Below are 26,643 nucleotides of genomic sequence, written 5' to 3'. Positions count from 1 at the left end.
GCATGTGGGGATGTGCAATGGCAAGGGCAAGAGCATGGGGCAGCCCAATGTTGTAGTGTGTTTTTAAGGTTGTTGTTTTGGTCCCCCATTTTATTTAATATTCCCCCCCTGTTCTTTGTAAGATGGTTCTTCCCCCTCCAGTTTTCCAACCACAGATTCTTTGGTAGTTATGTTACCACGGTTACCCCTGCCCCCATTATTTGTCAATCTCCCAAGTTACATAACTGCTCCTCCCTTATCCCACCATATAAGTAAAGTTTTCCTCCTCCCTGAGCCCAGTCAATCACCCCCCATTCCTCCTTGCTTTCTAGAACATTCTTCTCTCTGGGGGTGGTGGTTGGCTGGCGTTCCGGGGCCCCTCCTTTGTTCTATGTTTATTGGATAAGTTCTTGTGTCAGTTTTCTTATGTACCACCCCACATGTTCCCCTATTGGTTAGCTGGGCTTCCCCTCCCGTCCCCACCCCTTCCCTGTAAAATTTTGTCTCCCCCCGTGTTCGGGGCCATTTTGCTGTGGGTTTTTCCACCTGTTGGTTTGCCCTGTGCTGCATGTGGGCTCTTCAATAAACCGACGTTTTACCCCCAGCAAGTGGTCGCCTCCTCTCTCGTCTCGTCCAGCGCGAACCCAAGTCCGCAATCCAGCCCAGCCTGAGGCCAGGACGCCAAGGGGGGCTGGCCTCAGACGCGCAGGGGTGTCGGCCGCTTTACCCCTTCAGCTAGCCGGACTTAGGGCCGTGTACGCCCTCGCGCAGCCCCTGCCAGGCTGCTGAGCAGGGACAAGGAGGCAATGAGGGCCCAGGCCTGCAAGGGTCACTTGTCTCCTGCTCCTGCCTCAGGCCCAGGCCCAGCAGCCATGACCAAAGTGCTGCCCAAGTTGGCTCTGGCAGGGCTGTCTTGCAGCTGCTGCACATGCCTGTGCCCTGTGCAGCCCAGGCTGTGCTACGGTGTCCCTGCCCTGCGCCTCTGTCCCTGCAGGCTGTCGGCATCCCCTGGCTGCCCCACCTGGCTGGCCCCTTCCTTTGCTGACAGCTCTGCCTCCTGCCTGCCTCTGCCTGCCCACACAAAGCCTGGGGCTGATACCAAAAGGCTTCATTCCATGTTTACCCTGCCTGTGAACTTTCAGCACAGGAACAAGGCATGCAGGGGCTGCTTTCCCCAGCAAGGATGGTTGGAAGTAAAGAAGACATCTGGCTCAAGGGTGCAGAGACAGAGAAAACAAGGAGTGAATCTTGGAACTTGGGGTGGATTTTATGAAAGTGGGCAAATTGTAATTCACATTTAGGGTCTGTATATAAGGAACACCCTGGTACAATTACATGTTCACATAAGGTTAGGAGTTATCCCATTTTGGACCTTAAGCCTGAATAAATGATTCCCTCTGAAAAAGGAAATTAGTGGTCGGGAGCCTTATTCTGATATTTCAGAGATTTGGTGTCAGTGGGGCCTCACAGAACCCAAGGAGTCAGCTGTGACACTGTGGAAACTCATGGAACAAAGGGTCCATGGTGACACAGCAGAACCCCATGGAACCAAAATCCATTTGGGCACCTTGGGGCCACATTGAACCAATGGTCAATTGTGATACTGTGGATCCAAGGAGACCACTGTTACCCTGAGATAACTCTTGGAACCAAGGGACCATTGTGACACAGCAAGGCCTTGTGGAACCAGGAGCCAGGAGCAGAAGACAAGTGACCCTTGCAGGCCTGGGGCCTCATTGCCTCCTTGTCGCTGTTCAGCAGCCTGGCAGGGGCCGCCCCATGCTCCTGCCCTTGCCATTGCACATCCCCACATGCCAGTGCCCATCCCGGCAAGAGCCCTGAGCAAGGAGGGAGGGACAGCATCTGCCTGGCCAGGGGCTGGGGCTCAGGCCTTGGCCCTTGGCATTCCTCAAGCACACCCAGCTTTGCTCAGCACCAGAGACACCTTGGCCTTGTTTGTCCCCAGCCGTCATCACTGCCTCCAGTGTTCTGCTCTAACTGGAACCTGGGGACACTTTCCCAGTTGTGTCCATTTGTGGGACTCATTAAAACTTCAAGAAACTTTGGAGAGGGATATTGACTTTGAATTCTTAAGTGATTTCTTCAACTCCCTATCAGGGACTGATGTTCAGGGACTCAGCACCCAACCCACAAGAGAAGTCCTTGTTCTCTGTCTGTGCTGCTGGGCTGGGCCAGGCTCCTGGCGCAGAGGCAGCTCCTGACAAGGGCAGCAGAGCTGCAGAGAGACAGCTCTGGCCAGGAGCAGCTCCCCTCCCAGCCCAGCAGCCACCTGGGCACAGCACAGAGGCACAGAGAGAGCAGAAGCAGCCTGGGCTGGGAGGGTGATTGAGCTCTCGCTAGGGGATGAATCTTCAAAGGATTTGAATGAATAATTCTCTGCCTCTAGGAAAGTTCAACTTCCATTCCTGGAGGCTTCTCCTAAGGCTGGCACATCCCACAGTTTCCATGATCTTTTGCAAGCCCTCACCCAGTTCCTCCTTTGCAGAGGAGGCGGCCATAGGGCAGACAGGGGAGTATCTGCAGGCGGCAAGGGCAGGCAGCACAAGTGACAAAGAGGTTAAAGGGGTGGGGTGGGAGGACAGGAGAGACCCCATCAGGGGAGAAATCTGCACAGCCCCTGGACACGGTGAGTCTCTGGCTGCAAGGCAATGCAGGTGAGTTCCTGGAAGTGTCTCTGACAATGCCAGCACTGACAGGACCTGTCAGGGTGGCTCTCCTGGATGTCCTGGTGTGGAGCAGAACAAGCTCCAGAGCGGGGATTCCCTGCTGCCCCCTCAGAGGCACAGGACAGGTCCCTTCACAGGCAGAGCTGCCCCAGGGCCATGGGGTGGAGATGGGCTCTGTGAGCCCTGGCAGGGAGCGGAGCTGGGCACAGGGAGATGCTGCTGGCAGGAACAGCCCCACTCAGCAGAGACACGGGCAGGGAGGGACAGGGAGGTGCTGCCACAAATGCTGGCCTGGGGGATGTGGCACCTCCCTGCTGTGCCTGTGGCTCAGGCACCTTTCCCCATCAGCTCCTCCCTGGGCTCCTTTCCCATCCTAAACAGAGCCCCTGCCCTCATCCCACGGGGGCTCAGCTGTGCAGAGCCCCTGCAGCAGCCAGAGCCCAGGGAAGGAAGGACAAGCCCCTGATTTCCATCAGTCTCTATGTCCCTGCTGTCCCCTGGCAGGAGCATTGTGACATTTCTCTGCCATCTCCAGGTGCCTGTGCTGTCCTTGTTGCCACCATTGGGTTTCTGAGGCAGAGCCAGGGTTTGGGGCTGGCAGGTGCCCGTCCAGGCAGGGACCCCTTGGATCCTGCTGTGGAGATGTGTCTGTGGGAGCAGAGTGCCCAGGTGCCCTCAGGGCCGTTCAGCTCATTCCCTGGGTGTCCTGCAGGGCTGCAGGATGCCCTCCAGAAGGGCACAGCTCTCCCGTGCTGTCTCTGGGCTGCCTGGGATCCCCATGGAGGAGACAGCTCAGTGGCAGGGCCAGGAAAATGCTGCTGGGCAGCTGCACCTGGGCACTGCAATGATCCCTCTGTGCACCAGCCTGGCAGGAGACAGCTGAGATCCTCATGAGGCACTCTGGGAGAAGGCGAGGGCTCTGTCCATCTGCTCTCTGCCCAGAGCCCTCTGCCCTCAGCACTGCCCTGTTTCTCTGAGGGGAACTCCTCTGGGTGCCTCTCCTTCAGCTCCAAGCTGCCAGCAAGGGGCAGCTGAGAACAGCCCTGATGGGCAGAGCTGCTCTCTTGTCCCTGCACTGAGAGACCATCCCTGTGCTTCTCACACCCACACGGTTTCACCTGCAGTGCTTTAGAAATGTCAGGGATTTCAAACACTCGCAACCACTCCTAACTGTGGCAGGTGCAGCTGGATGAAAAAAGACAAGGAATTTCCTCAGCTCAGTTCTTCAGACGGGCAAATTGCAAACAGCAGGACTGAAAAGCTTTCTGGTGTTTGACGAGTCCATTTAATTGGTGATCATCCAGCCTTCTCAGTTGCCTCTCACTGGACAGGACTAAGGAATCCTTTGGAGCCCATTTGTAAGTCCCTGCTCTCAATGCCTGCAAAACCCAGGGCCCAGGAAAGGGGAATGCAGAGAAGTGTTCCTAAAAAGAGAGACTCTGAATGTTGAATTGCTATGAGATATGTAATAAATTTTGCTCTGCATCTGGCCCAGCTCTGTCCTGCCTTTTCCTCCTCAGCAGAAAACCATTTCCTGAGGCAGCAAATGTCCAACAGCAGCTCCATCAGGCACTTCCTCCTGCTGGCATTGGCAGACACGCCGCAGCTGCAGCTCCTGCATTTCTGCCTCTTGCTGGGCATCTCCCTGGCTGCCCTCCTGGGCAATGGCCTCATCATCAGCGCCGTAGCTTGCGGCCACCACCTGCACACGCCCATGTTCTTCTTCCTGCTCAACCTGGCCCTCAGCGACCTGGGCATGATCTGCACCACTGTCCCCAAAGCCATGCACAATTCCCTCTGGGACACCAGGGACATCTCCTACTCAGGATGTGCTGCACAGCTCTTTCTGTTTGTCTTCTTCATTTCAGCAGAGGTTTCCCTTCTCACAGTCATGAGCTATGACCGCTATGTGTCCATCTGCAAACCCCTGCACTACGGGACCCTCCTGGGCAGCAGAGCTTGTGCCCACATTGCAGCAGCTGCCTGGACCAGTGCCTTTCTCAATGCTCTGCTGCACACAGCCAATACATTTTCCCTGCCCCTGTGCCATGGCAATGCCCTGGGCCAGTTCTTCTGTGAGGTGCCCCAGATTCTCAAACTCTCCTGCTCATACTCCTACCTCAGGGAACTTGGGCTCCTTGGTGTTAGTGCCTTTTTATCATTTGCCTGTTTTGGGTTTATTGTTTTCTCCTATGTGCAGATCTTCAGGGCTGTGCTGAGGATCCCCTCTGAGCAGGGACGGCACAAAGCCTTTTCCACCTGCCTCCCTCACCTGGCCGTGCTCTCCCTGTTCTTCAGCACTGCAGCCTTTGCCTACTTGAAGCCCCATCCCTCCATGTCTTCCCCCTCCCTGGATCTGGGAGTGTCAATTCTGTACTCGTTGGTGCCTCCATCCCTGAACCCCCTCATCTACAGCCTGAGGAACCAGGAGCTCAAGGAGGCCCTGAGGAAAATGATGACTGGATGGTTTCAGAAGCATTAAACTGTCTCCTTTCTGTTGCAGAGCCTTTAGAATGTAACTCTTTACAATCTCAGACTTTTCCCGTATTTGACCTTTTTTTTTCAGTAACTTCTTTGACTACTGGTTTTTTTTCTGCAAAATATTGCAGTAATATTGTTTGCATTTCTGCATAGATGTCTGTATTATTTTAAGGACAAAGACTTACAAGCAGTCTGTTCCCTGTGCATTTAAATAAAAACAAGTGCCTGCCCCAACCTGTTTATCCAGGATTCTTCCTCAGCTCTTAACTGTCCCTGAAACAAACAAAAAGGGCCAGGAGACTTCTCCTTTTTCAATGCCTTTATTAAAAGTGATCAGCTCAGGATTGGGTGGCTCGACGGGTCTGCAGTCTCCGTCGTCTCTCCCAAAGCGACTCAGAGGAGGAGGATATGCGCAGCTCTGTCCACAAGGGGCAGAGCTGGGGGAATCCAGTCCTCGTGGGAGCCTTTAGGGCGTGACTCCCCGTCAGATGGTGCCCCACCCACTCAGTCGGCCTGGTCTCACCGCCGGGGTCGTCTCTCTTGGTCAGGGCAAGAGGCTCTGAAGGTGTTTTGCATCTCTGCAGGTTCAGCATTCGGCTCTTCACGTCTAGACATCACTCTAGTCTCTCAACTCTTAGGTGGCTCGTCGTTTTGGGGTCTTCTCTGTACACCGGGGGACCCATGCTGCATTGTGGTCTTGGAGTCACTTTGCATAGCCCCCCCCACCTTCTACTGTTCGGGAAGGTTCCCACCCTTCTGGGAAAGGTACAACTTAACCTCGGGCGAGGCTCTGCTGATACAAAAGGAGCGATTAGCCACAACAACTCGTGATTACAATAACAAAACACGAAGAACTTCCTTCGGCAGCTACCCGTGATCTGGCTGCTTTTTGTAACTTTTTCTCACAAAAAAAATATTACCCGAATTTTGTTCATAACAGTCCCCCCTCTTTTTCTTTGATCGAGCTTAAATTCTAAGCTCGCATCAACTCACAAATTTTTTTGTTTTGAATCTACTATAAATCTCTTGTGCACTTTGGTAATCCTGGTTACTTAACTTTGTTACTTTCCTTGGTTTCTTCAGGTTGGTCTGCACGGCAAGTACTATTCTACTAAAACAGATAAATAAGCATAGTAAAAAAACCAATCCTCCAAGTACACACACAGTGAGAAAAACTACCTTTTCCCATACATCCTTTTTGAAAATCTCCAGGTTCTCCCACCCACTGGGATCAAGTGTAGGAGTTTGATCTTGATTATTTACACATGCTAATCTTTTTATTTCATTTGAAATGTTCCTAATAATTGAATTCTTTATTTTTAATACTGCCTGGAGCCTGATGACTTTGTTTAACATAGGTATTGGGGTCTGAATTTGGCTTTTACAATTTTGGATTTTCTCAATTTCTATTTCACTTTCCTAGTTCTGTTTATTTTCTCCCAAATCATTATATATAGGAACTCCCAAACTTGATCCAGTTTCTTTGGGTAATAAGAGAATTGGTTTTATCACTCTAGCAATGCAGTTGCCAGACGAGATCAAACCTAGGGATTTTGGGCTCCCTTGAAATATGTTCTAAAAGGGGTTAATCTCCTTTCCAGTACACTCATATAAATACTTGTAACAAACAATTTTTCTTACCATTTTCACCGTTTCTTTGCTTCTTACTAGTTCTGCTGAGCTTGTTTCAGCAGCATCACATTCAAAGCACAACCAGGCTTCCCCTACAGTACACTCTCCTAGGAGTGGCTGCCCAAAAGTGGCAGTATTGTATGCTATCCAATACACTCTCTTATTTTTCTGATAAAGGACCAATTGGGAGGGTTAACACGATCAGGGTCAGAACTGATGTGGACTCTCGACAAGGAGCTCACTTCCTCCGCATAGAGAAGTTGGTAGCATTCACTGCACCGCTCAGCTGGGCTTCCCAGAGCACCACCAGCAATCAGAGCCATCAGTACTACCCTTCCCAAGAGTCCGGTATGGGTCATCTTGCAGAGCCTGCCCACCCGGCCTTGCCTCTTGGGGAATTTTACTGAGGAAAAGCTTCCAAGCTCTTTAGAGTCCCTTCTACCCGCTTCTCTGGTTAAACCCCTCTTGGTCTGTTCCCTACCAATTTTGGTTTCCCCTCCCAGGGGAGTGTTCTGTGGAGGAGTAACCTGGAGTTTTTTTGAAATAAATTGGGGAACTTAACTAGAATTACTTATTTACAGTCTTAAACTTTTTACCAACATAGTTTACACAAAACAGTTTTGAAACATTTTAAGCAATATTAGAACTCTGATACCAATTTTTCCCACACAGTTCACTCTTTTTGACTCTTCCTTCTGAGAGTCAACTTTAAATCCTTTGGTCCTTTTACCACAGTATACTCAGGTGATTTAGCTTGTGAAGCAGATGAATCCTTATCCAGTGCCCGGAGGTGAGTGGTGTGGACTCTGGCCCAATGCCAGAGGGAAAAACTGGGAGTCTGGCCCAATGCCAGAAGGAGAAAGGGGTGGAGTCCGGTCCAATGCCAGAGGAAAAAAACTTGATGTTGAATCCTGGTCCAATGCCAGGAGGAGAATGGGGTGCAGTCCGGTCTAATGCTAGAGTGCCAGAGGAAAAAAAACCTGATGTTGAATCCTGGTCCAATGCCAGGGGTGAGAGTGATGTGAGTCCAACCTTTTTCCTTTTGGTCTGCACAGTCGATTTAGTAATGAAGAGTACCTGAAACAGGCTTTCAAACACAGGCATTAATGGTCTGCTATTTAATGATTTATCAAAACTCAGTTTCTCTGTCTAATGTTATTGCTTAACATCTCTTTTTCCATAGCTTCATGTTTCTCTCATCAACTTCTGCATACTCTGTATTTTGCAAGGAGTTGTATTTCTCAGCTAACTTAACTCCCAAAGTACTTTTATTCTCTTATATCTCTGTGTATTTAATTCACTGGTTTTCTGTTCTATTTTCAAGATCTTATTTATCTCTTGCTTCTGTTTCTTACTTTCACTTAGAGCCTAAATATTTCTTTCAACCCCTTACACTTAAATTTTTGGGGTTTTTTTTTCTTACACCATTCTTCTACACAATACACTTCCCTCTAAGGAAATGTGGTAAAACTTATAATGCACAATCTACATTACCTCTATTCTAATTTGTCTATATTCACTTACACATTCTTTCACACTCAAGACACAAACTGGATCCTTATTGCTAGAAAATCACGGGTCCCTGTAGCCCCCCCTCACCCTGGGGTTGGCCCACAGGTCTCAGTATCCCTGGGCCTCTTGGAAGGGCCCTGACTCTGGTTGCCTCTGGTGCACATTCACCTGTAAGGCTGTCTGTGTGTCACTCACGCTCTTACAGCTACGGCTCTCTCACACACCTGGGGAGCACTAGCCTGGTTTGCAGGTCACACACGCTCTTTGGCCACAGCCCCCACCCGCCCGGGGGACACAAGCCTGGTTTGCAGGTCACACATACACACACTTGCACTGCCCCCTTCCCACCTGCCCGGGAAGTTGAGGCTGACTGCGTGACTCACTCTCACACACACAAGACTACAATAAGGTACCTTTTACTTTCACATAATTTATTACATGTTAAGTATTACTGGCCAGTTTTGGTGCTATTGGATATCCTTTCTACCTAGCTGTTTTTGTCTAACTTCAGATGTTTTTCACTATTCTATACTATACTTCTTAGTACTTTGTTGAGACAGGACTTATCTGCTCCTGTATCTACTCAAAAATTCTAATTCTTCATTTAGGGGGCCCACCTCAAAGTTTACCAAGGGCTCTTCTAGATGTCGCATCGGGTCCCCTATAGTGTAAAGCCCCATACCTTCTAATCGTCACCTCTAAGGATCTTCCCTAAATTATCTTGTTCCCTGGCTATTGCCGCATCGAGACTAAGCTTTCTACAAAACCTCCTGACGTGTCCTGGCTCTCCACAGTAATAGCAATGTCGCTCTCTCAAAGGGCCTTGAGGTGTCTCCATCCCTCTTGCACCTGACAGTACTGACCTATCCTTGCCTCCTCCTGGTGGTGGACCCGCCCACCCTGCACTTTCTCTAGCTACAGCAACCATTACCTTAGCCTTGGCCTTTGCTTTTTCTTCCTCCCTCCTTAAATACACCTTCAATGCCTCTTTTAACAATTCATTTATGTCCTTCTCTTGCCAATCTTCCATCTTTTCCAGCTTTCTCCTTATATCAGGCCAAGATTTGGTAACAAATTGGACTTTTAACAGCATTTGACCTTCTGGGGTGTCTGGGTCTATTCTAGAGTACAACTGGAAGTTCCGCCTTAGGCGATTAAGCCAGGCAGCAGGAGCTTCATCCTTCTCCTGTGTACCCTCAAATGCCAATTGGGTGTTAGTTCCTTTGGGAACTGACTCTTTGATCCCCCGTATTATCAAAGACCTATATTCCCTCATGGCCTTCCTCCCCTCCCCCTGGTTAGGGTTCCAGCTGGGCTCCGTTAGTGGCAATTTCTGTTCACCTGATGGCACCTGGGGTCCTGGACTGTTATCTTTCTCCCATATTCTTATGCCAGCTGCCCTTATCATCTGGACCTCTTCTGGGGAAAATAATATACTCAGGATGGAATTCATCTCTCCCCAAGTGTAGATATTTGGACCTAGAAATTGATCCACTTGGTTGGCTATGCCCACTGGGTCCTCAACTAAATGCCCCAACTCTTTCTTGAATCCTCTCACCTCAGAAGCAGTTAGGGGAGCATTCACAAAGCCAACACCTCCCGCTACTCCTCCCATAGGAACCTCTCTGAGGGGAAAGAGTCTCTCCGCCTTGGAGGTCTTGGATCTGGTGCTACAGTACGGCCCATCTTCAAATGCCAAACTACTTTGAGGAATATCTGGGTTACCCTGAACTTTCTGCCCATCAGCAAGTGTATTTGCTGATAGCTGTTTACTGGATGAGGAGACATTTGTGCCCCAACTAGGGGGAGGTAAAGGGACAGCAATAGGAGGGGGAGAAGAGCCTGAGTGGATATTAAGTGGAGCTGGAGAAGGGGTGGAGAATGCAGCAGGTGGAATAGGCGCTTGTGGTGATGCAGAAGGAACTGGAGGAGATACTGGGTTTATCATAGCAGAAGCTGAAGAGGTAGAAGGAGGAGTTTGAGCAGGTGGTAGTGAGATGGCAGCCGGGGGAGGAACCGGACCTGCCATTTGAGATGCTTGAAGAAGAGGATTATAAAGTGGAGGGGCAGAAGGAGGCAAATAATCCAGGGGGTCCCATCTTTTACTAGTTCTATCATCCCCTCCTTCGTTCCCCTCTTTCTTCCTCTGTACCTTACAAATTCGCACCCCTTCATCCCCAATAGCGCTCTTTACCCAGCAAGATATATACAGTAATTGCTCAGGATCAGTATCTCCTCGAGCTGTCAGATAATTATTTAATTGTTGGCACATCCACTTATCCTTTGTCCCACACCAAGGCCATCCTCCTTGCACCTCTAATTCTGGCCAGACTTCCATACAATAATGGATCATTTTCACTTTATCTAATCCCTCCGTGGCCTCTATAGAATCCCATTTTTCTAACAGTTCTCCTAAGGGACTATTGGGATGTACATACCTCAGTCTCTTGCCGGTCTTTTTACTACTACAACATCCCATTTTTCAGGTCTCAATAACAAAGTCTCAAAGGTGCCTCAACTGACCGCTAATTTCAAAAAAACCTTGTTTGAGGAGCTTCAGCCTCCTCCACTGAACTTCAAATTTCTGCCTGATGCTCAGGACTTTATACTGAAACAACTGCCCAATCTCTTGATTGCCCAACTTTCGTCAGGTCTTATATCTATCGGGACTTGAACACACGATGCCTCGGCCAAGAATCCGGGTCGTGCCTGACTCCCTCAGTCAGGAAAAACAACTGCCTGATTTTTAGTTTGCCTAACCCGCCAATTTTTAGGCTTCACCGTATCAGGACTTAAAAGCAAACCACAGCCTCCTTTGCTGGGGTTTGTGCCTGACTCCCTTTGTCAGGACTTACTTTGCCTGCAGGGCTTGCGAAAACACCCGAATCCTTCTCGGGACTGACAAATCTTACGCGAATCCTTCTCGAGACTTACAAAAGTGCCTGACCTCCCTTTGTCAGGACTTACTTTGGGTGCGTGCCACTCATACACAGTAATTCACTCCGCACGCCCGGAGTGGGGGGGCCCTTTATTCCCCCTTGGGAGACGACTTCACTCACAATAAGTCCACTCGCTTCCCCCTGTTTCTGGCCGGGTTTCTCGCGAAAAACCGGAAACGCAGTACTGAGGGGTCCCACTCGCTTCGAAGGTCCGGCTGCGGGCCCTCGTCTCACTCACACACTTGCGCACGTCTCCCACTCCCGCCACCGGGTTTCTCACCAGTCCGGTGCTCCGGTGCTCCTCTGCGTCGCTGTCCTGAGCCGATCCCTGGTCCTAGTAGCCAGCTGTCCTCTGAAGATCCAAGATGGCCAGTCCTGAGTCTTCTTGCGGCGTGGCTATTCCGGACGAGAGCCCCCAGCTGAAATAAACAAAAGGGGCCAGGAGACTTCTTCTCCTTTTTCAATGCCTTTATTAAAAGTGATCAGCTCAGGATTGGGTGGCTCGACGGGTCTGCAGTCTCCGTCGTCTCTCCCAAAGCGACTCAGAGGAGGAGGATATGCGCAGCTCTGTCCACAAGGGGCAGAGCTGGGGGAATCCAGTCCTCGTGGGAGCCTTTAGGGCGTGACTCCCCGTCAGATGGTGCCCCACCCACTCAGTCGGCCTGGTCTCACCGCCGGGGTCATCTCTCTTGGTCAGGGCGAGAGGCTCTGAAGGTGTTTTGCATCTCTGCAGGTTCAGCATTCGGCTCTTCACGTCTAGACATCACTCTAGTCTCTCAACTCTTAGGTGGCTCGTCGTTTTGGGGTCTTCTCTGTACACCGGGGGACCCATGCTGCATTGTGGTCTTGGAGTCACTTTGCATAGCCCCCCCCACCTTCTACTGTTCAGGAAGGTTCCCACCCTTCTGGGAAAGGTACAACTTAGCCTCGGGCGAGGCTCTGCTGATACAAAAGGAGCGATTAGCCACAACAACTCGTGATTACAATAACAAAACACGAAGAACTTCCTTCGGCAGCTACCCGTGGTCTGGCTGTTTTTGTAACTTTTTCTAACAAAAAAAATATTACCCGAATTTTGTTCATAACAGTCCCTGCAGGGGCAGTGCCTGTGAGCAGAGGTGGAGGGAAGCGACTCCCAGCACAGCAGCACAGCCAGGGACAATGCCCCTGCCTCTTCCCACATCTGCTCGGCCCAACTCCACCCTGTCCTTGCCAGCCCTGCTGTGGCTGTAAGGCCAGAGTGCTCTGGCAGCTTGGTCACTGTCCTGCTGCGTGTCCCTGCTGTGGCCACAGGCAGGACCAGGCCATGGGCACTGCTGGGACACAGCTGGGCTCCAGCACAGCAGCTCCAGCAGCAAAGGGCATCTCCTGAGGGCAGGGCAGGGAGGCTTTGCTCCCCTCCAGAGCTGCTGTCAGCAATGTGCTCCAGGAATGCCCTGGCACAGCAAAGCCCAGTGCCTGGGGAATGGGGAGAGCGTGCAGGGGGGGCTCACAGCAGTGTCCTGGCACAGCCAGAGCTCCTGGTATGGACCTGAGGCAGCAGCAGAGCAGGGCCTGGGCTGTGTCTTTGTTGTGGGATAGCCTGGGAAGGTGCCCCAGGGCAATTGTCCCACACCAGCCCCTGCAACCACCATTGCCAGCACTGGCCTCTCCCCACCTGCAGGAGGTTTTTTGTCCCTGCACGGAGGGACACCAAGTGACCAGGCCAGCAGGTGCCAAGCAAGCCACAAGAAAGGGCAGGAAAAACTTATGCATCAGAAGAAAGGCAGTTCAATAGCGAAAAACCCAAACCCAACCAAAAAAAACCAAAGCAAGACCCACCCCCAACAACACAAAAACCCCACAAACAAACCAACCACAAAAAGAAAAGACCATAAACAGAAGAAAAGCAAATCTCCTATCAGCAGAAAATGTTTTACCACCCTGTAGCAGGAGAGGATTCTGTATTTGCAGCTGCTTTTTCAAAGAAAAATATCTTAAAAAAAATATTCCCTACCACTCCTGCCATCCCGCTTCTCTAACTCAATTTCTGATCACGGTGTGACATGGAATGGAACATCCCTTGGGTCAGTCCAGCCCAGCTGTCCATCCCTGTTCCCCAGGAACACTTGCCCACCCCAGGCCCATAGGGTGGGGGGGTTGCAGACGCCTCATGCGGGGCGAGCACTGAGACAAGGACAGGAGAACAGAACAAAATGTACTCTTGTCAAGGACAGTAGAACAGAACAGTCTTGGAGAAACTGATTGAGGATGCACCTCTGGGAAACAGAAGTCACACAAAATGCAAGCAGGATGCCAGCTCAGCTCTGCAAGGCTGACAAAGCAGAAGTTATGCAAAATAATAATATTGCCCTTACTCAAAAGGAGGGGTCAAGGAACAGCCACCTAAAAGGGCACTGGATGTTGAAGACAAAATCCAAAGAACCATGAAAGGATTTGTGATAAGGGGGTTCAACTATGTCAAATAAACTCAAAGGAACTGGGGATAGCTAATGGACACATAATCAGTGTGTGTGATAAAAACTGTGTTCATTCAATGCTTAATGCACTCCAATGGAGGGAGGATGGCCCAAGTGACCACCATACTGTAATAAAGAATACGTGCTTTCAAATACTCAAAACTGTTCAGAAGTTTCTATCCAGTGGATTTCAGTATCAGTGGTGTCCTTGACTCCCTTATGCCCCACAGTTTCACAATGGCCCCTTGGCTCCATGAGGCCCTGCTGTAGAACAATGGACCCTTGGTTCCATTGGGTTCTGTACTGTCAAAATGGCCTCCTTGGTTCTGCACTGCCACAATGCTCTCCTTGGTTCCACAAGGCCTTGGTGTGTCACAACAGCCCCTTGGTTCCATCAACTGCCAGAGTGTCACCCTGGTCTCTTGGATCTGCAGTGTCACAATGGACAATTGGTCACAAGCAGCCCTGCTGTGTCACCATGAATATTTGGTTCCATGGAGCCCCACAGTGTCACAATGGCCCCTTGGCTCCACGAGGTTCCACAGCATCACCATGGTCTCCTTGGACCTGCAGTATCTCCATGGACCATTGGTTCCATGTGGCCCTGCTGTGTCACAGTGGTTCCTTGGTTCCATGAAGCCCCACTGCATAAGAATGGAATCTTGATCCCATGAGTTTCTGTACTGTCAGCAATGGTTTCTTTGTTCCAATGAGGCCCTGCTGTGTCACAATGGACCCTGGGTTCCATGAAGTTCTTCAGTGTCACAATGGTCCCTTGGATCCATGAGGTCCCACAGTGTCACCATGATGTCCTTGGATCCACACTGCCATAATGGGCCATTGTTGCAGCTGGAATAGCTGCTAATAAAGCCCAGGGTAGGGAAGCAAAAAGGGCCTTTGCTTGGTATCCACAGATATTTAATTCAGCCGAGCAGTGAGATGTTCAGGGTCACAAGGCAGGACTCCTGGGGGGAGTCCAGGTTTCTGTATCTCGAGAGGAAGGGGTTGATCAGTGCCATGGGGGCAGTACAAAGATGGGGCCAATGGGGAATGGGGAGGGAGGGGCTGAGGGACACAGAACAAGGGGAAGGAGCCAATGGGGTCGCACAGATTTTGAGGGAAGCTTCTTGTGTCTCCCTAACCCAGGGAATGCCTCTCATGGTCTCCACAGCTGCAGAGTGTCAAAATGGCCCCTTGGTTCTTTTGGGCTCCTCAGGATCCCAGTGGCCCCTTGGCTGCATTGGGCCCAGCTGTGTCACACTGGCTCCTTGCTTCCGTTGAGCCCCACAGCATCACAATTGTCCTCCTTTAGTTCCATGAGGCCCCTCAATGTCACAATGGACCTCTGATTCCATGAGTCCCACGTTGTTCCATGAATCCTTAGTTCCATGGGGATGTCACATCCTTAGTTCCTGTAGTTTCACAATGGTCCCTTGGTTCCGTGGTGCCACACAGTGCCACAATTGCCCAACAGGGCCTCATAGTGTCACAATGGACTCCTTGGTTCCATGGAGACACAAAGTGCCACAATGGCCCTTTGGTTTCACAAGGCCTCAAGGTGTAGAAATGGCCCCCATGGTTTCCTGCAACCATACTGTGTCACAATGGACCAGTGGTTCCATGATGCCCCAGAGTGTCACAATGGTCTCCTTGATTCTGCACTTTGAGAATCTCCCCTTGGTCCCTTGAAGCCCCACAGAATCACTATTGTGCCCTTGGTTCAATGAGGTTTTGCTGTTTCACAATGCTCCTTTGGTTCCATGAGGCATTCCTGTGTCACACTGGCCTCTTGTTTCCATAGGGCTCCCGAGTGTCATAATGGTCCCTGGCTTCCACGAGGCCTGGCAGTGTCACAGGGGTCTCCTTGGTGCTGATGTATTACAATGGACCCTTGGTTCCATGGGGACTCACAATATGAGAAGGGCCTCCTTGGTTCCCTGAGGCCCTGCAGAGCCCCTTGATTCAACAAGGCCTCCAAGTGTCATCATGGCCTGCAGGATTCCATGAGGCCCTGCAATATCCCAATGGACCTTTGGTTCCATGGGGTCCTGCACTGTTCCATGTTTCCTTAGTTCCATGGGGCCTTGCAGTGTCACAATGGCCTCCTTGGTTCCATGGTGCCACACAGTGTGACAACTGCCCCTTGGCCTGCGAAGACTCCAGAGTGTCACAATGGTTCCTTGCTTCCATGAGGCCTTGTAGTGTCAGAATGGTCTCCATGATCCCATAAGGCCTTGCAGTGTCACAAGAGACCATTGGTTTCATGGAGCCCCACAGTGTCACTATGGTGCCCTTGGCTCCACAAGGCTCTGAAGTGCCACAATGGCCTTTTGGTTTCACAAGACCTCCAAGTCTATAAATGGCCTCTATGGTTCCATGAGGCTCTGCTGTGTCACAACGGACGTTGGTTCCATGATGCCCCAAAGTGTGACAATGGTATCCTTGGTTCCACGGTGTCAGAATCGACCCTTCCTCCCATGGACACCCACAGTGTTCACTGCAGTCCCCCTGATTCCACCAGGCCCTGCCATGCTCTAATGGCCCCTTGGTTCCAGCAGGTCCCAAAGTGTCAGAACAGTCTCCATTGTTCCATGAGGCCCCGCAATGTCACTGTGCTTCCCTTGGTTCCAGAGGGCCCCAAAGTGGAACAATGGACTCTTGGTTCCATGAGGTTCCTCAGTCCCAAAAGTCTCCTTGGATCTGCAGTGTCACAGTGACCCCTTGGCTCCATGTGGCTACGCTGTGTCACAATGGGTCATGGTTCCATGAGGCCACACAGTTTAACAAGGGACCCTTGATTCCATCAGGCCTTGCTGTGTCCCAATGGACTTCTGGTTCCATGAGCTCTCACACTGCCAGCAGCAGTCTCCTTGGTTCTGCAGTGTCACCATGGACCCTTGGTTCCATGAGGTATCTCAGGGTCACAATGGTCTCTTTGGATCCGCACCATCACAATGGACTATTGGTTCAATGTGGCCCCAATGCGCCCAAATGGATTTTGGTTCCATGGGGTTCTGCTGTGTCACCATAAACCCTTTGTTCCATGAGTTTGCACAGTGTCACAGCTGACTCCTTAGTTCTGTGAGGCCTCACTGACACCAAATCTCTGAAAGATCAGAATAAGGCTCCTGAAATCTAATTTGGTATTTCAGAGGGTGTCATTTATCCAGGCCTGAGCTCTAGTGATGAAAAACTCCTAACTTTACGTGGACATGTAATTCTACCATTGTCTTGCTTATACACAGTCAGTAAATATGAATTACAATTTACCCACTTCCATAAAACCCACCCCAAGTTCCAAGATTCACTACTTGTTTTCTCTATTCCTGCATCTTTGAGCCAGATGTCTTCTTTACTTCCAACCATCCTTGATGGGAAAGCAGCCCCTGCATGCCTTCTTCCTGTGCTGAAAGTTCACAGGCAGGGTAAACATGGAATGAAGCCTTTTGGTTTCATTTTTCATTCATTCCCCACACAGGCTTTGTGTGGGCAGGCAGAGGCAGGCAGGAGGCAGAGCTGGCAGCAAAGGAAGGGGCCAGCCAGGTGGGGCAGCCGGGGGATGCCGACAGCCTGCAGGGACAGAGGCACAGGGCAGGGACACCATGGGATAGCCTGGGCTGCACAGGGCACAGGGATGGGCAGCAGCTGCAAGACAGCCCTGCCAGAGCCAACTTGGGCAGCACTTTGGCCATGGCTGCTGGGCCTGGGCCTGAGGCAGGAGCAGGAGACAAGTGACCCTTGCAGGCCTGGGGCCTCATTGCCTCCTTGTCCCTGCTCAGCAACCTGGCAGGGGCTGCCCCATGCTCCTGCCCTTGCCATTGCACATCCCCACATGCCAGTGCCCATCCCGGCAAGAGCCCTGAGCAAGGAGAGAGGGACAGGATCTGCCCGGCCAGGGGCTGGGGCTCAAAGTCTTTGGTTAACTCAGGAGTCTTTTATAAGCTACCGCCGTGAGGTAAGCAGGACGGTACATGGAGTGCACAGTGGAGAATTCATCCATTGAGAACAGGTACAGACAGTCCAGTTCTGAACAGCACAAACCAGTGCCAGAAGTGAGCAGGGCCCATTGTTTCAGGACTGCTTCCTATGGGAAACCTCCTGCTTCCTATGGCAGACTTCCCGCTCCAGTCAGGCCAGCACCCCTGGGTTAGAATTTTAAGGGTGCCATCTCAGTCCTTGGGGAGTGTTATAAGTTGAGATGACAATTTGCCAAGTAAAACCAATTGAGAATTTATCGATTACAGCAGGCAAAGCAATAAGCAAATCAGCCCTGCGTGACAGGGGAGTCTTCACTCCACCTCTGTCACGCTCTTCTGATTTTCCGTGGCGTTCTTATACAGTCCTTCTTCCGGGTTGATGTGTAGTACTCTGCGTATTCTTCTTTTGTGTTTAGGTGGTCATAGTCCACCTCCTGGGGTCTGAAGATGAAGGTTGGTAATTTTCCTTTGTCTGATTCCTGGAAGTTTTAGCCTCAATCTGCTGAGTTCCTGGAATGCTAGGTTTACTGAGCGGATAAGCTGATACTGTGTCATCAATCATAGCAAACCCCCCACCCATATTAACAGTTTACTAAACAGATAAACAAATGTTTGTGAAAGCTATTGTCTTTTGGTTTCACCTTCCTTATCCTTTAAAGTCTGTAAATTTACTTAAACAAACTAGAGGTGGTGCAGCAGTCTTACTGGAATAACTTTGTCAGTTTTGATGAACAAACTTAAAGTTTTAACCCATTACAATTCCACCCTTTTTCTTTTTAACCATTTTTTTCATCAAATTGTTTCAGTTCTTTTTTTGCTAGCTCCTAAACACCATCAAATGTGCAACTTCTAAACGTCTTTTTACTATAGCAATTAATCTATAAAATGCATGGCCCAAAAGTGAGCCCGAGTAGTCTATCTACTGCTCCCTCTTCCTCTGGGAGCCAAGGTTCTCCTATCATTCAACTGTCCTTGTTCTAAATACAATTAACAATTATAACACAAGGCAAAATAAACAAAAGCAGTAAAAATCACACCCAATATTCTTATAACATATGTTACAAAAGTACGGGCTAGCCCCCCAAGTATGTCCAGAAAGGGCTAATAACTTTTCTTAAACTCAGGCAAAATGATGATTTTTTAGTTTGATTAGCAAAAATTACCCATATGTTTTCTTTTTGGCTGGTTAAAGCATGTTACTTCTGTTATGCTAGCTGTTACAGCGCTAAGAAATACAATAAAAAATAAGTTTTATTTTTCTTTTCCCTTTTTCTTTTCCTTCCTTTTTCTATCAACCTTTAGCTTTACTCCTGGTTGTTGTAGTCTAAACTCCTGTAATTCTTTTATACTTTGATCTAATGCTTTATCAGGATCTCCTTTAACGGGCCCTACAATAGAACGCTGTGTTAAGGGCACCAATCTCCTACACCTTGCGGAAGCTATGTAAGACCTACTTTGAGCTTTAACCCTTTTTATAGTATGCTTTATCTCCCACCGATAGTAAGCCAAAATCTTCTGTTCAGGAGATTCGTAAAGATCTAAAGCCGAGGCAGGGCAGATCCTGCCCTGTCTGCCTCCTCAGGTCCCCCTGCCAGCTATCAAATGTGTGCTTGTGCTGGCGTGTGTTGCACCATAAGTGCCAGAGTAAAGATTGTTCCACCCAAAAGGTTTTACCACAACTCCCACAATACATTGCTACCCAAGCAGCACAATACGGGCTATAACACTCAAGGCAGTTTTCCCTGCTGGTCCCCTTATGTAAAAAGGCGATAATGATTCAACAGTGTCAATTAATTCCTTAGCCGTTTGGCAGCGTGTCACGGCCCTGTCGACCCGCTTTCGAGTGTCCTTTCAGTTGTATCAGTAGTGGCCGCAGGATCAGGGGCAATTTCTCCTCTAGTCGCTCTTTGTCTTTGTCTGCCAGATTTTCCACCTGCCGTTGCATTGAAAGCAGGCTTGGTCCACTTCGCAGGTAGTTATACAGCTCCTGTAGGGGTAGAAACACAGGGATATCCCCCTCCCCAATATAAAACTCTGGCAGAACCTATCCACTCAGGTTACAACATTTAGAAGAGAAAAACCAGAACCTGCCAGGTCAGACGGTAGATATTGCCTCTGAATTGAAATATTTGTCAATTCATTCCCCAACTTAGTGACTGTTCCCCTTTTCCTTTTAGGAGTTCATGCTCCTCCTGTTCCATAATCTTTCTCTTTGTTAGGTTAGAATCTATTTTTCTATAGGTACTTACCACTCTGCCTTTGCTCATCAACTCGGTTGCCTCGAGCTACGAGAGAGGTATAGTCTTCTCGACAGCAGGGGTATTTCTTCAGGAGGGTCTAACCTATCACTGTTATGCTGTTTCAGAGAGAGAGAGGTCATTATCAAAGGGTACAAGGGATCGGATTACAGGGGCACCGTCTATGATTTTGCCAAGAACTTGACTCCCCCCTTTTTCTCTTGTGGCTGATTCCACAAATTTTATCCTGACCAATTTTACATTTACATCCTCTACTGTGGGGTTAATGAAGTCTTCTTCCATGATTTAATTAATATCCAATCACCCAGTTTAAATGTGATAGTCCATTTTTCAGGTTTCTTCAAAAGTCTTTTGGTTCTGCTGGCATGAAATTCACCTTCTTTCTGTGGTGGTCTTTTGGGCTATCATGCTCTTTTCCGCAGTTCTTCCCTATATCGCATTAGGGTGGTCAAGTATGTGTTAATCTACTTGTCCCTGAGGCTGGGGTGGTCTTGGAGTGTATCCCGTACAGCATTTCGAAGGGGGAAACCCCCACATCAGCCCTAGGCTGAGTTCTAATATTTAATAGTACCAAAGGTAAACACTTGATTCATAACGACTTTGTTTCTATCATCAATTTGGTGAGTTGTTTCTTTATTTCCCCATTCATCCTCTCAACTTTTCTTGTGCCACGGAGTGTGATGGCCTCATTGTATCTCCATTATTTTCATTACTTCCTGAATAACTTTAGACAAAAAATGTGGTCCTCTATCAGAGTCAACTACTTCTGTGACTTTATATTTTGGTATAATATTTTCAAACAAAATTTTAACTCCTCAAACCAGGTCTAGCAGGTATCGATGTCTCCCTACTTTAGCCAGTTTAGTAAAATCAATTGAAATGTGTGTAAATAGCCGGTAAGCTAGAGGTCTGCCCCCCCCCTTCCCCCCCAAAGGGACGTTCTCGGAAATGGGCTTTGTTCTCCTTCAAGCAGGTTACACATCCTCTTGATTACCTGTTTTGTTAGGTTATATACCCTTATTATTCTTAAAATTTATTTCTTACCTATTTTCCCAAAGGCTTCTCTAATTACAGAATGATATCTGTATATTCCCTTTTAACACCCTTTATAAAATTTTGTGAGAAATCTTTTCCTAGTGGTGATGGACTTGCCACTGCTCCCAGCAAACTTCAAAGGCATACCAAAGGATTATTCACTCTATGCATACCACTTAACAAAATAAGAATAAAGCACAAAAACATTTTTGTCATGCTCTAAAATAATTATGAGTGATTTTTTACAATAAACCAAAAGAATAACAAGAATAACATATACACAAATTTCATCAGTATTAACTGCGCACCAAGCCTGTTCTCCATTCTCAATCAATTGGTATATGTTTTGAACAGGCCTAGGCTCTAATGGAAATTTCTCTGATGTTCATGTTTACATTTTACACACAAATTATAAAATAAACGTTTAGCATAAATTTATCTAATGTCACTTAAACCTAATAACACTTAAAACATTTGAGCTTAACCAAACTTAACATCACTAAAACTTACCTTTACTTAAACTTAACAGAAATTAAACTCAAGAGAATTTGAACCTATTAGAACTTAGTTTAGCAGACCTTAACTTTAACAAAACCTAAACTTAACAAAACTTAAACTTAACAGATTTTCAAATCAACAGAACTTACATGTAAAATCACTTAAATTTAACAGAACTTGACTTTAACACAACTCAACCGACTTTAAATTTTGCATGACTTAAAAACACTTTAACTTAACAGGAATGAAACTTTAAACATTTAACTTTAACAGTATTTAACCCTTAATGACACTCAATAGACAATTTAACTTTCCACCAACGGAGTTATCTGGGCTTCTGATGCACTTTGACAAACAAAACACACATATCAAACAGTCACACATTTAGTTTGGCCAAACTACATAAAACATACATTCCTTATTAGAAAACTTTTGCCCTAACTTATTTGCTTTTATCACTTCAAATTGTAATCCTAAAAAGCAGATTCATGTACTATGGTAGACAAAATGCAAAAATTCTAAAAGCATATTTTTATCTTTCGTATGAGCCTTCTCTGAGAGGCTCTAACACATTTTGGTTTGCAGCATTGTGCTGAGCAATGAAATGTTTGAGTTCTTCAACGCCTCGCTCACCTCTTTCATGCAAGTTCTGCCTCAGGGCGAACTGAATGGGCTTCTCTAATGATGGGTCTTTTTCTACTAACATCTTAACTACCATGCTAAAGGTTTCACAGTCTTGTCTGTAGGCCTGTTCAATTTCCTTTGTTTTAGTTGTAATTGTTTTTAACCGATCTAGAGGCTGCCTGTCTGTTAGATTTGCCTCTAGGCCAGATTCATTGATCGTACTCTGTAGTTCAGTCAATAATTTCTGCTCAACTGGAGCATTTGTGACATCGACATTTCCCTAACTATTAGTTGTATTTACCACAGGGAAAGCTTGTATCTTACTCATAGTATTCAGGAAGTCATAATCCTGATGATCTATTGCCTTCCTTGCAATTGCTTGCCAATTTACCCACGAAACCCTATTTTCAGACCTTCTCTTTACATCCTGCATCCATTCCTCTTTCTCATCCCTCTTCCTCTTACGGCATTCCCTCTTAAAGTGTCCTTTATTCCCACAATAAAAACAAACACTCTCCTTCCTCCGCTCAATCCTCGGAGTTCCCACTCCTTCCCTTTTTTCTCCCTGCGACATTTGTCCCTTTTCATTATCCCTTCTTGCATACACCTTCTGAGCTTCCCTTAGGAGCTCGTTCAATCCTCTGTCCTCCCAGTTGTCTAGTTTTTCAAGTTTCTTTCTGATATCTTCCCATGATTTAACCACAAAATTCATCTTTAGAAAAGATTGTCCTGCTGGACTATCTGGGTCTAGTCTTGAATACATCTGTATGTTTCGCCTAAGTCTTTTTAACCAGTGTGTAGGTGCTTCATCTTTTCCCTGTCTATTATTGATTACCTTTAGATATTTTTCTTCTGTTTGTTATTAATTACTTTGTCGATATTTTGTCCCTTAAGGGGAACTGAAGTAAACCCAACCCGGGTTTGAGCACCCCCATCGCCATTTCCCTCAAGGGACAGAGGTGCAGCCTTTTTGGTTTTACTTCGAGTCAGTGGTCCCCAATCGTCTGGATAACCATCCGGGAAGGGGAGGGGATCCCCCTCCTGACTTCCAGTTTGAACAGGGGGTGCGTTTGGTGGGGGAGGAGTATATGATGGTGATATTAAGGGAACCTCCTCCTTCTTCTTATTTTTATAATTTACGCAGCCATCTTTCTCCCTTAGGGGGTACATTTGCTCATTGTTAATTTCTGAAGGACATAATTTTACACTTAATTTGCTTTAAGATACCTCTATTCCTATTCTGAATTCAATCATAAGATCCCGCCCTAAAAGGTTACAATTGGCTTGTGGGACCAGCAATAGAGACCCTATTCCCATTTTGGAGGGTCCTTTAATTATTACATCTTTTATTATAGGTACCCCAAAGGGTTCCCCTTTAGATCCTTTTAGCTGCACCATTTCTGTGGAAAAGGTGCAGCCTTTGGGGAGAGTTCGAATTGTAGATTGCTCGATCCCCGAGTCCACAAGGAACTCATGGATCTGTTGCTGGGGACTTATCATAAGATTTATCAGGGGCTTCTTATTTTCTCCCAGCAAATAGAACTCCTGGTCTTGAAATCATTTCCCATCCTTTTCCCTCTTTTGGCATGTTGGTTTTAGGTGTCCCCTCTCCCCGCAATAATAGCAAACAACCACTTGATCTAACATGAATCCCAGCGGACTGTCTCTAGGCACTGGGGGAAGTTTACCAAGTTTATCAGATACAGACGGCTTACTTCTTGACTGTCCCATCCTCTGGAGTACGCCCACCCCGCCTTATGGAGTACACTCACACAACAGATCTGCTTTCACTTCCCCTGGTTCGTGGCCCACGCTTTCGCGAACAGTGGGAAACGCACTAATGAGGGCTCGCAATCGCTTGGGGAATCCGAGCTGCCGGTTCCCCTCTCACTCGCAACACTCCAGGTTACCCGACCCAGACCGAACGGTCACCGCACAATACTCACGCGTCCTGTGTCCTGCGTCTTCATCTGGACCTTTGTGCACAAAGTGTACAGGGTCGACCAGTTCCCTTTGCTTAATGCCTTAAATTTAGGTTCGTCGGTAGGGTAGAATCAAAAAGTCGCACCCGATGCCACCAGAGGGGTGGTGGGGCGCCTTCTCGGTAAAATCCGCCCTCCACAATTATCCCTATCTGAGTCACAGCACAAAATTTGTTATAAATTGAGACGACAATTTGCCAAGTAAAACCAATTGAGAATTTATTGATTACAGCGGGCAAAGCAATAAGCAAATCAGCCCTGGGTGACAGGGGAGTCTCCACTCCACCACTGTCATGCTCTTCTGATTTTCTGTGGAGTTCTTATACAGTCCTACTTCAGGGTTGATATGTAGTACTCTGCGTATTCTTTTGTGTTTAGGTGGTCATAGTCCACCTCCTGGGGTCTGAAGATGAAGGTTGGTAATTTTCCTTTGTCTGATTCCTGGAAGTTTTAGCCTCAATCTGCTGAGTTCCTGGAATGCTAGGTTTACTGAGCAGATAAGCTGATACTGTGTTATCAATTATAGCAAACCTCCCACCCATATTAACAGTTTACTAAACAGATAAACAAATGTTTGTGAAAGCTATTGTCTTTTGGTTTCACCTTCCTTATCCTTTAAAGTCTGTAAATTTACTTAAACAAACTAGAGGTGGTGCAGCAGTCTTACTGGAATAACTTTGTCAGTTTTGATGAACAAACTTAAAGTTTTAACCCATTACAGGGTCAATCTCTGTCCTTGACAGCAGTTGTGAGGCAGATGAGGGATCTTTGGACCGTCTCTTACAGAATGACAATCCAAAGCATAAAAACTTTATGCATTTTCCTGTAAAAAAAAGGTAATGAATAAATTAATGATAATTATTTGTTCTAATTTATTTATAATAGTGTTATTCTATATTTGTATTACTGAATTTTATATTTATATTTAAAAATCCATACATTTTTAGCAAGCAAAAGATTTATTGGTCATTGGTTCTAAGTAACACAATTCCCTTCATTAATTCATTGACCAGTGTTGGCTATTGATTTCTCCTTCTTTATGCTAATTAGTCCTATTTAAAATCCTTTTGTCATCTTTTTAATAATTTTCACAGACAGGGTAAAAGGGGACACTTAGAGGTCCCTGGAGACATTTCTGGGCCCCAGTGTTTCACAGGCAGATGAGAGCTGGCCCTCAGGAATCCAAGGGAACCTAGACAGTCCTGGCAGCTTTTGTCTGGGAGCTATCCTAGGAAATAAAGAATTTTGGAGGTGGATTCCCACTTTTGGCTATGGACACCTGCACTTGAAAGATGATTTTTCCTTGTAAAGAAAAGCTTGGCCCCCCCCCATTGGTTTTAAGGCAGATGAGAGGTGGCCTCCAAGATGTCAAGGTGTCACAGTGGTCACAAGGGTTACAGGATGAAGAGAGAGGCGAGAATGTTGACCCCATGTTCAGAAGGCTTGATTTAGTATTTTATGATATATATTACATTATGAACTATGCTAAAAAGAAATTGATGGAAAAATTCTCAGAAGGCTAGCTAAGCTAAGAATAGAAAAGGAAGGAATAACAAAGGGCTGTGTCTCAGCAGAGAGCGAGACCCAGCTCTGCCGTGTGTGGTCAGTAAATCCAAACATCCACGGGAGACCAATCATGGATCCACCTGTTGCATTCCACCGCAGCAGATAACCATTGTTTACACTTTGTTGCTGAAGCTTGTCAGCTTCAGCTGGAAAAATCCTAACAAAAATATTTTAATGAAAAGATGTCTGTGACATCAAGGCTACCCAGAGCTGTCTGTTCTGGCAGGTTTCATACAGGAATCATCCTTCAATATAATTGAATTTGGATGTAGAATCCCAATTTCAGCCATGAACCCCTGGAGGAAAAGGAGAGGTCTTTCCCACAGGAAGGAAAGCACAGAACTCCAGGGTTTTAGGGGCAGATGAGACGCAACCCTGTATATGCCAAGGTCAGCGGGACTGGTAAGGCCAAGTCAACCGGAACTTTTCCATGTTCTTGGATATCTGGAGCCCTGCAGCATCATAATGTCCACTTGGTTCCATGAGGCTGCATAGTATCACAAGAGATCATTGTTTCCATAGGTCCAGTGATATCACAGTGGTCTCTCTGGGTCCCCTTTGGCATAATGGCCCCTTGCTTCCATGAGGCCTTGCAGTGTCAAAATGGTTTCCTTGGTTCCATGGTGTTGGGGAAGATGAAATAGGAATGGCTTATAAATATGATTGTCTGGCAAAAGATTTTGTGAATATAGAAACTATAAGAGAGATCGAAATGAAAGCAGGCTTTGAGATACCGTAGTTACTAAAACACTGGAAACAATGGTGTGGCCAGACTGAAGGTAATCCCCTTTTGATGAAACAATACCCTCTGCTTGCAGACAGGTCCAAGGGTAAGATCAGACCCTGCCAGCTTGGCAGAAGGGGCCCAAAGAGGAGTTTTTAGGGTTTAAAATGTAACACAGTATGATAATTTAATGATTCTTATAGGCTGTACGTAAGTGGTATAGGATTTATATCTTGTACTAGATTGGTTAGTGAGAAATAGAATATTCAACACAGAAGAAGATTTATTGT

General features: G+C 47.5%; 1 protein-coding gene across 1 annotated transcript; it reads left to right on the top strand.

Annotated features, from left to right (window-relative positions):
* Positions 1 to 4,191: 4,191 nt before the first annotated feature.
* On the top strand, positions 4,192 to 5,148 carry LOC128947350 (olfactory receptor 14J1-like). Its single transcript, XM_054291603.1, has one exon. The coding sequence runs from the start codon at positions 4,213 to 4,215 to the stop codon at positions 5,146 to 5,148; it is 936 nt and encodes a 311-aa protein (XP_054147578.1). The 5' UTR covers positions 4,192 to 4,212.
* The last annotated feature ends 21,495 nt before the right edge of the window (positions 5,149 to 26,643 follow it).

This window comes from Melozone crissalis, unplaced genomic scaffold (genome assembly GCF_028551555.1).
Source record: "Melozone crissalis strain CALT ecotype California unplaced genomic scaffold, PUWL_Pcris_2 ptg000096l_1, whole genome shotgun sequence".
NCBI lineage: Eukaryota > Metazoa > Chordata > Aves > Passeriformes > Passerellidae > Melozone > Melozone crissalis.
The sequence above is the reverse complement of the archived record's forward strand: the minus strand, read 5'-3'. Positions and strand labels throughout refer to the sequence as shown.